Source organism: Engraulis encrasicolus, chromosome 15, assembly GCF_034702125.1.
Source record: "Engraulis encrasicolus isolate BLACKSEA-1 chromosome 15, IST_EnEncr_1.0, whole genome shotgun sequence".
NCBI classification, from domain to species: Eukaryota; Metazoa; Chordata; class Actinopteri; order Clupeiformes; family Engraulidae; genus Engraulis; species Engraulis encrasicolus.
The window spans coordinates 24,324,253-24,334,252 of record NC_085871.1 but is presented as its reverse complement, the minus strand read 5'-3'; the positions used below and the strand labels follow the sequence as shown (position 1 = coordinate 24,334,252).

The 10,000-nt window shown below is 43.5% G+C and overlaps 1 protein-coding gene across 1 annotated transcript in view; it reads left to right on the top strand.

Annotated features, from left to right (window-relative positions):
- adam23a (ADAM metallopeptidase domain 23a) overlaps positions 1–10,000 on the top strand; it is a 45,925-nt gene that overhangs the window by 23,773 nt on the left and 12,152 nt on the right. The window contains exons 18-23 of the mRNA XM_063217952.1: positions 648–728; positions 1,179–1,229; positions 1,569–1,632; positions 4,297–4,402; positions 5,754–5,873; positions 7,788–7,956. Of these exons, the coding sequence (XP_063074022.1) occupies positions 648–728; positions 1,179–1,229; positions 1,569–1,632; positions 4,297–4,402; positions 5,754–5,873; positions 7,788–7,956 (591 nt within the window). The remainder of the gene's footprint in view (positions 1–647; positions 729–1,178; positions 1,230–1,568; positions 1,633–4,296; positions 4,403–5,753; positions 5,874–7,787; positions 7,957–10,000) is intronic.

The following is a 10,000-nucleotide window of genomic DNA, read 5'->3' as shown; positions in this document are numbered from 1 at the left end:
TTTCTTCACCTTCCTCTTCACCTTTTACCTTTCTTCCCCTTCGTCTTCACCTTTTACCTTTCTTCACCTTCGTCTTCACCTTTTACCTTTCTTCCCCTTCGTCTTCACCTTTTACCTTTCTTCACCTTTTACCTTTCTTCGTGACTCATTTGTACATGTGTGTGTGTATATATATGCCCTATATGAGTATATGTATACGAGTAAGATAGTATAGGCCTACTATTGTATATATGAGTCACCTGTCTGGGATCTTCATGTTCACCCTCATCTTTTCCTTTCTTTATCTTTAAGCTTTCTTAATCTTTATACCACATATTTTACCTTTCTTTATCTTAATATCATAACTTTCACCTTTCTTAATCTTTATACTATATCTTTTACCTTTCTTTATCTTTATATATCTTTTAGTTTTCTTTTTTAACTCTACCATTGCTTTATGTTTATATATTCTATGCACCTTTGGAATTTTATGAAAGAGTCCTGGACTCATTTTTACATGACATTCAGTAATTACGCAATATTAATACATTGATTTATGTAATATAAATGTATGTAAATGTAATGTAATACAATTATTACACCTCATGTTTAAATTATGTTTGCTTTCAATGTACTGTATATTTACTGTATTGTATTCAACTCTGCAGTTTTACCCACGAGGGTACAGCTGTCGCTACGCCGTGAACGACTGCGACATCTCCGAAACATGCTCAGGAGACTCAGGACAGGTCTGTCTCTCTTTCTTTCATTTCAGCACTCTTTCACTCCCTTTCTTTCTCTCTCTCTCTAGCTCCCTCTCTTTATCGCTCACTCTCTTGCTCTCTGTCTTTCAGAGTATGTCTCCATGTAGATTTCTCTCTGTCGCCTATCTACAGTAATCACTCTCTTTCTCGTTCTTCATGTCTCTCTCTTTCTATCATTATCTGTTTCTGTCTTTCTTTCTATCACTATCGTTCGCTCCCTTTTCTCTGTCTCAGTCTCTATTTCTGTACATCTTCATTTTCATTTACACTTTATTTATGCAGGATTGTCCCATTGAGACTAAGAGTGTCTTCTGCCAGGGACTCCTGGTCAAGGCAGTGTCCTGGCCAATGACAGTGTAAAAGTTCATGTTATTACTTATTATGAAATATATATATTTATTTTAAAATATTCTCCTGTTATGTGCCCTCGACCAGTGTCCCCCAAACCTCCATAAGCAGGATGGTTACTCCTGCCAACTAAACCAGGTGAGTTTTAACTATTTTTAAAGAAATACCACAACTTTTTGTATCTGTGTATTGTTTGGTATACAGTATTACTGCAGTATATTCCGTTACATTGCAATCCAAGATGCTAGCACTTGCGTAATGATGCTTAGGCCTATGGCCAATCCTTTACTGTGCACTTGCAAGGAAAAATAAACAAAAAAAACATAGGATTGACAACAATTATCTCCTGGATTAAAACCCATTGATTACACACATTGAGGACTAAGAAATAGTCAAATAATTGTGTAAGTGAATTATTGTAATTTGATGCACCGTACTGTATTACTGTAACGTTGATTTGGGTTGCTCTTCTCTCAGGGTCGTTGCTACAGTGGGGAGTGCAAGAGCCGAGAGAACCAGTGCAAGTACATCTGGGGCTCCAGTAAGTGACACACATTTACTAAATGTAATGTAATATGTAACATATATATTTTGAACAATTAGGCCTATGGACAGTTCTAACACAATCACAACAGGGCTATGATGGTGTAACAGTGTAGTACCAGTTTTTTTTTTTTTGTGATTTTTATAATGACAGGACATTGGAGGAGGTGAATAGAAAATTGTTTGAAGAGGGAGAGGTGGGAGGGTTGGGAAATTTCAAAAAATAAATGAATAAAGAAATAAAGAATAAAGAAGCACTCATCAGATTATCGCCATTTTACACTGAAGAAGGGTGCAAGCCCGAAACATTTGTGAGGCGATAAAAAAAGCAAAAAGAAATCTGATGAGTGCTTCTTCATTCATGTATTTTTGAGATTTTAGTTAATTCTTTGACGAAGTTATGCACCCAGTGTAAAGCATTACACTACAAGGTGTTGAGCGCGTTTCCTGATCCTTCTAGGGTTGGGAAATTACCTCGGGCCAGAATCTAACCTGGGTAACAGTAGAATCTCGTAGCTGTTTGAGCCATGGCCAAGGTCAAGCGTATTTCTTTGAGGCAAAAAAAAAAGATTGTAGTGCTATTCTATCCCAGGTCTAGGCCTTTTGAGAGATGCCCTCTTGAATTGTTGTGATTGCCTTCTCCCGTGTGGCCAAGCCAGACCACACTATTCGATGTGGTCTTCTCTGACTTGTCTGGCTGGGATGTGGTGTGGTGTGGTGTGGCGTGGCGTACGCAGTGGTACACAGTACGGTAACTGATGTGGTCTCTATAACAACCACAGCCACAGATGAGGTTCCCTTGAGAAGACAACCTAACCCCAAACAGCTCCTTGGGCACCAGAATAAGTGAAGGCCATGTCTGTATTTTGAGTTTATTTGCAAAACGGTTTATCTCCATTTTGTAGAATGTTGGGACATTGACTTTTTTGTATTGGGCATTCCATTGCATTGCATTACAAAAAGCATTTTATATAGGTTGAAAAAGTACCTTCTCAAAATATTGGAATGGCAAGACTTCACACATAGGTGATAGGACCTCTGAACAGTCATTTTCAATAATATAAAGCAAAAGTCATCCCTGACGTGGCCAAGCGGTAGAGCACTAGCCTGCCATGCGGCTGACCCGGGTCCGATTCCCGGCCTGGGTCTTTTGCCGACCCCTCCCCGTCTCTCTTCCAATTCGCTTCCTGTCCACCTCTCACACTGTCCTATCAAATAAAATTGAAAAAGACCACACAAAAAAAGTTAAAAAAGAAGCAAAAGTCAAAAATGGTGGATACACTGTTTTGCAAGTAAAGTCTTCATTTATAATGCATGAGTGGTAGCCATTAGAGGTTTCCCTTTGTTTATTCAATTTTGCTCATTTTTTAGTATACGTAACCTCATAACAGGTGTAGGTGTAGGTGTAGTTCCACCAGTGGAATGCTGTAATAGTCATTGAAAAGTGTAACTACAGCCCTGCTGTGGCCTAGCGCTGGGGCACTGGGTTGCTGCGCTGGCGACCAGGGTTCGAATCCGGCCAGAGTCATTTGCCGATCCTCCCACATCTCTCTCTCCCACTCACTTCCTGTCGCCTCTAATACTGTCCTATCGAAATAAAAAAGAAGAAAATAAAAGTTAACTGTAGGTAACCATAGTACTACACTATTATGTCTTATTATATGGTTGTGACGTCATCTGTCGAATGCTCCATTCATTTCAACGGGGCTCCCCAACGTTCGGACGTCTGTTATTTTTCGATAACGGACGGGTTGGTCTATAACAGACCGCTGTCAATGGCAACAAGGCTTTTCACTGCTAAAGCGACTTTTCAACAAGACTCTAATCAGCTGCTGTGATAGACAGCACCCGTTGTCCTGGCTACCGCTGTCAATGGCAACAAGACGTTAACTGCTAAAGCCACTGGCTTGTATACAAGTCAGTGGCTAAAGCGAATGTTTCATATCACTCCGCAGGGGGTCCGGTCTTTTGTCACTCTAATCAGCTGCTGTGATAGACAACACCTGTTGTCCTGGCTACCTAGCTGTTGCCTAGCGGTGTTCCACAACGGTACTGTTTTGTTTTGCGCAGCAACAATCTTAACATTAAATAGGTCTAAAGAAATGTCCCCGCCATGTGTGAATCATTTAAGTAGGCTATATCCATATAATAAGCGGGTTAACTTTCGGCGAGTCGGTCGCTTTGTGGAATAGCAGCACTTCAGAGAGAACAAGACCCCTCCGCTCCGCGTCGGGGTCTAAAGATTCTCTCTGTCGTGCTGCTATTCCACGGTAGCGACCTTCTCGCCGAACGTTAACCCTTACATAACACACAGCCTTTAGTAATGTTCTACGACTTAATCACTGTCATTCTGGTAACATCAAATGTATAGCGCCGTGTCTTAACGTGTTGAGACTAATACAGTAACTTACTGAAACTTAGTCTGACACCTCAACCTGACTTTTCAGTATGTCTTTCTCACTCTTTCTTAACCCACCTCTTGTTCTGTCAATGGTCAGTGGCTCGGAGAACAGCAAATTTATAACGGTGTGTCTTAACGGGTTGAAACTGACTAATACAGTAACTTACTGAAACTTAGCCTAACTCCTCTACCTGACTTTTCTGTATGTCTCTTTCCTTTTTTCTTTCTAACTCTTTCTCCACCTGTCTCTTGTTCTGTCAGAGGCCAGTGGCTCAGAGAAGTACTGCTACGAGAAGCTGAACACTGAGGGGACAGAGAAGGGCAACTGTGGCCCCGACGGAGAGAAGTGGCTGTCCTGCAGCAAACAGTCAGCCTCCTTTATTTACTATATATACACACACACACACACTCACACACACATGCAGGCATGCATATGCACAGGCGCGCACACACACACACACACACACTCACACACACACACACACACACACACACACACACACACACACACACACACACACACACACACGCACACACACACAAACGCGCGCACACACCTGCATACCTGCACAGATGCACACACTCTCAAATCCTCATGCAGTACCATACAAACACTTACAGTATTGTTCTTCTTGGTGGCAAACAATAGGCGTGCTTGCTGAGCTAGCACAAGTATACAAACAAAACAAGGCAGCCATTTGCCATCTGCTGCAGTTCCGTGTGTCAGGGGTAGGGCTGCACAATATATCGAAAACGTATCGTTATCGCGATATCACGGCTTGCAATACACGTATCGCAAAAGTTGTGAACGTATCGCAAAAAGTCACAAATTTGGTGAAAAGGATAAAAAAATGTATTATAAATGTTGAAATTTTAAACTGATGCTGTATATTAGCCATGTTTTTTCCAAATACAAAAATAATGTTGGAAATAAAACATTGCTCTCACTTGTAGAATGGCAAGTAGAGAGGGGAAAATATATGCATATAGTAAATATCGCGAGTAATATTGATATTGTGGTATACAGTCATGTTATCGTGTATTGCATATTTTTCTAATATTGCGCAGCCCTAGTCAGGGGATTCTTTAGCCTTTCAAACATAGAACTGAGGAATCTTTTGTAGAATCCTTTAGAGGTTCCACTGTCAACCCTCCAAACATAGTGTATGTGTAACAACATGGCAACACTTACGGTAGAGAGTAGGATGGACTAGAAGAGTGTTAAATTCACTGACCTCTGTACATACAGTATAATATTAGTCATTGGTTTAATTCAAAGCTCTGAGTGTAAGTTTAAGATTGTGAAATTGGCTGTGGGTCTATGTACATTACCCACATACTGTACACACGTATTTCAAACACATTCCCATCATAGCTCAAATGTGCCTGCACATATTCCGTTGCATTTGAGTTTGAGATGTTTCTCAGGTCTGGGTCCACTCATACGCATTCCTGTGATGCACGAAATTTCATGGTGTATGTCAAGTTTCACATTTATGGTGTATGTGGGCTACCTGTAATAAACATTTGAAATGATCTCTCAGGCCAAATTAAAATGACTCCTTGGGTCAGATTTGGCCCCCGGGCCTTAGTTTTACATCCTTGACTTAGAGAGAAGGATGGACCAGAGCCGTGACTTATTTAAAGCTCTGAGTGTAAGTTTAAGATTCTGAAATGTACTATGTGTCTATTTCCATTATCTCTCCCTCTCTCTGCAGTGATGTGTTCTGTGGCTATCTGCTGTGTTCCAACATCGGGAGGAACCCACGCATCGGAACCCTGGCAGGAGACGTTACGCCCACCACCTTCAACCACCAGGGCAGACTCGTGGACTGCAGGTATGAGAGAGAGACAGAGAAAGAGAGAGAGAGAGAGAGAGAGAGAGAGAGAGAGAGAGAGAGACAACTGCACACAATCCACCCACTCACACAACCCACGGTCATACACCCGGCGTCCACATACAGTACAGTACACCCACGCACACTTACTTGTTTAGGAGAGGTCCAGGGTAAAGGTGGCCCCAAAGGCTCTGTGTGTCTCTGCGTGCATGCGTGCGTGTGTGTGTGTGCGTGCGTGCGTGCGTGTGTGTGTGTGTGTGTACGTGTGTGTGTGTGTGTGTGTGTGTGTGTGTGTGTGTGTGTGTGTGTGTGTGTGTGTGTGTGTGTGTGTGTGTGTGTGTGTGTGTGTGTGTGTGTGTGTGTGTGTACTGTAAGATCAACAGTATTCTATGTCACATCATGTGTACAGTAGCTATGTTTTTACACCTGTGTGAAGCTGCCCCCCCCTCAGACCCTAAATGCTGAAGTAACACTGCAGATTGTATGTGCTATGTTTGTGCCAGATAGTGCTGTAAAAAATGTTGTTTGTTATTTCAGCATTTTGGGTCTGGGGGACGGGGGGTGGCAGCTTCACGCAGGTTGTATTTATAGCATGCAGTAAAACATGTGGTGTCAGCTGCACAGTAGGGCTGCACGACATCAGGGGAAAAAGTTGATACGCAATAAGAGCATGCAATACCTCGATAACGATATTTAAACGATATTAAGAAATATTGATGAATGTTTTTCTTGTCACTAATTTGTCGGCCTGTTTTGGGGGCATGGCTTTGGTCATAGCGGTACATCTTGCGCATTTGTTGACATTCAGCAAGTGATTGGACTGCACAGAAATGTTTTACATGTACACGATAATTAAGTCATTTTCGTGGTACGTATATCGCCACTCTTGATATCGCGATTTCGATACATTTTCGATATATTGTGCTGCCCTACTGCACAGGCACTTTTAGTTACTGTATGCAATTATCTTTCTGCTTCAAATTCAGGATGTTTCTCTTAATGTACGTTGTCATAAAAGCAGCCCATAAAAAGATGGAGGGCAGTAGTGTCATGGTAAATGGAAGCACAGAGAGCTTTCACCCTGATGAATCTATGAGGAAAAAAGAGAAGTACCTTTCGCTGTATCTCTCTCTCTCTCATTCCCTCTACCCCTACTCCCCCCCCCCCTCTCTCTCTCTCTCTCTCTCTCTCTCTCTCTCTGTCTGTCTGTCGCTCTCGCCTTATCTTCCTATCCCTCCGTTCTGTCGTTGAATCATACTCTCTTTTCTCCCCCTCACCTTTTCCATCTCTCTCTCTCTCTGTGTCTGTCTTTCTGCCTGTCTCTCTCTCCCTCTCTCTCTGTCTCTCTCTCCATCACTCTCTGCACTTTGTCTGCCATCCCTCTCCTTGTCCCTCTGCTCCTACTCCCACCGTCTCTCTCTCTCTCTGTCTCTCCCTCTCCCTCTCTCCATCCCTCTCTGTACCCTATTCTCTGCCATCCCCCTCCGTGTCCCTGAATCATCCTCTCTTTTTTCCTGCTCAATTTTTCCATCTCTCTCTCTCTTGTTCACTCTCTCCTTCTCGATCACTCTCTGTACTTCCTCTGCCATCCCCCTCCGTGTCCCTCTGCCCCTACTCTATCCATCTCTCTCTCTCTCTCTCTCTCTCTCTCTCTCTCTCTCTCTCTCTCTCTCTCTCTCTCTCTCTCTCTCCATCACTCTCTGCACTTTCTCTGCCATCCCACTCTCTCATTCCCTCTGCCCCTACTCCCTCCCTCTCTCTCTCTCTGTCTCTCTCTCTCTCTCTCTCTCTCTCTGTCTCTCTCTCTCTCTCTCTCTCTCTCTTCCTCTACTCCCTCCCTCTGTCCATCACTCTCTGTACGTTTCTCTGCCACCCCCCTCCGTGTCCCTTCCCCCTCTCCCACTCCCTCCTCAGCGGTGGCCACGTGGTGATGGACGATGACACTGACCTGGGCTACGTGGACGAGGGCAGCCCGTGCGGGCCGTCCATGATGTGCCTGGAACGCCGCTGCGTTCCCATCGCCTCGCTCAACATCACCGCCTGCCCCAACGGCCCCAACGGACGCACCTGCTCTGCCCATGGGGTAAGAAATCTGGGGCGGGGGTTGTTCCGTTGTTCCGTTGTTCCAAAGCAATAGAGCAATGAGGTGACAGGGGTAAATTATTCGCCAAAAAATAGGTAACAGTGAGCGAATGATGAGCAATGGAAACACAAGAGTAGAGAAGCAATGTCATCGATGTGCAAACAAGTGCTCAGTGTAAAAGATGGCTTAGTAGTAAACCAGGGGTGCATTTCTCGAAAGCGTCGTTGCTAACTAATCCCCCATTGGAGACCTAGTAAGTTGATAACTGGTTAGCAACTATGCTTTTGAGAAACGGGGTCCAGTTTAACTTTACTTTGAGATCATGGCAAATCATCTAATAGAAGAGCCCGGAGGCCTCATTTTCTTAACTAATTGACACCAGTGGGGCATATTTTAGTAGGTTTGCAGCTTCCATAGCTTAACATAGGCAGGTTTATCACTTAAGGGGTCTCATTCAAATGAATGGCAAAGTAGCATGCTAGCTTTAGCTGTGGGGAGGGTTTTGAACAGGACTGGCCGCGCACGCCGACGCTGTCAGTGTGAAAGGCAGAGAAAAACACGCCGGTCGAAACTAAGCAGAAAGACCGCGTTCGTCCCGTGCCGGTTCCGTTCCGCCTTGGTATGTTTTGGCCCTCACTGTGTTCATGGAATACCCCCTGCTGTTTCGGCTATTGTTGTTGTTGTTGTTGTTGTGGTTGTGGTTTTGGTTGTTGTTGTGGTTGTGGTTGTGGTTGTTGTTGTGGTTGTGGTTGTGGTTGTGGTTATGGTTATGGTTGTTGTTGTGGGTATTATTATGCCTTCACCTTTACATTACATTGTATGTATAAGAAAGGGGACTGTACTGGGTGCACTGTAATGAATTCTGTTCTCCTGCCCTTCCTGTAACGTGTTAACCCTTTGAGGAGTAAGGATTTTCCCTGAGCTCTTCTAGAATTTTACTCGAACACTCTACAGCTCCCATAGAAGTCTGTGTTAAAAAATATAGCTAATTCCTTATGACATCATAATGAGAACTCAAGTTTTTTGCTAAATTTTAAGTAAGGGATAATTGACGACACGGTGTGTGTATAACAGGAAAAATAAAGCACCCCTAGGTGGTGATGCGGCCACGACGCGAAGCGGAGCATTATTTTTCCTGTTATACGCACACCGTGAAGTCAATTATCCCGCTGATACCACGGCTGCCACACTGTCTGAAAGTAATTTTAGGCATTATTTCGATGCTTTAATGGCTAAAACAAAGTTTTTCTGTAGAACTACTTCCTTCCGCCACAAGAAGCTTCTTTTCATAACTTTCTGGCGAACTGCTGTTACTAATTCTAAATGTAAGGTTGCTATGGCCAAGACACCGTTGTTAGTTCTATCGCATTCGGTTGTCAAGTCAAGAGCCAGTCGTTAATTCTATCGCATTTGGTTGTCAAGTCAGTCGCCCCAATGTTCTACACGTCCGATATAGGCGCGTCTGACTTCTCGCCCACTAGATTATGCTGTAGTTGGCATGATGATTCCTACAAATTTACAGATCTCAATAGATTAAAAAAAAATACCCTGCGCATCTTGCTGAAATTCTAAATGCCTCGTCTCGCCATTAATTTCATCAAAGGCACGTCGTCTCCTGTTCTCCTCCCATGGGAAACTTTCCATGCGCTTCCTTAGTTATTGATCCGAAAATATCCCCTAGCCTACTCTTCATATAGCCTAAAATAGGCTACTGTCTGAACTGATAAACGCTACACCGCGCCACTCTCCTCTTGTGGGGAAGAAACGGCGAGTGAAACGGCAATTTTTTAAGATTTATTTTTTGAAGTCTTAATTTTGCGCAGGGAATCTCTCTCTCTCTCTCTCTCTCTCTCTCTCTCTCTCTCTCTCTCTCTCTCTCTCTCTCAGAAAGTTGACAGAGTGATGGTCAGCAGGGAGAAATAGAAATGTTTCTAATTGGATTATGTCTTTATATTACGATTTGCACCAGATTCACTTTGCTGGTGATCCATGGCTGGTGTTTCCAGACGCGCCATGCGACATGTGTCAATTCAGCGCGTAATGC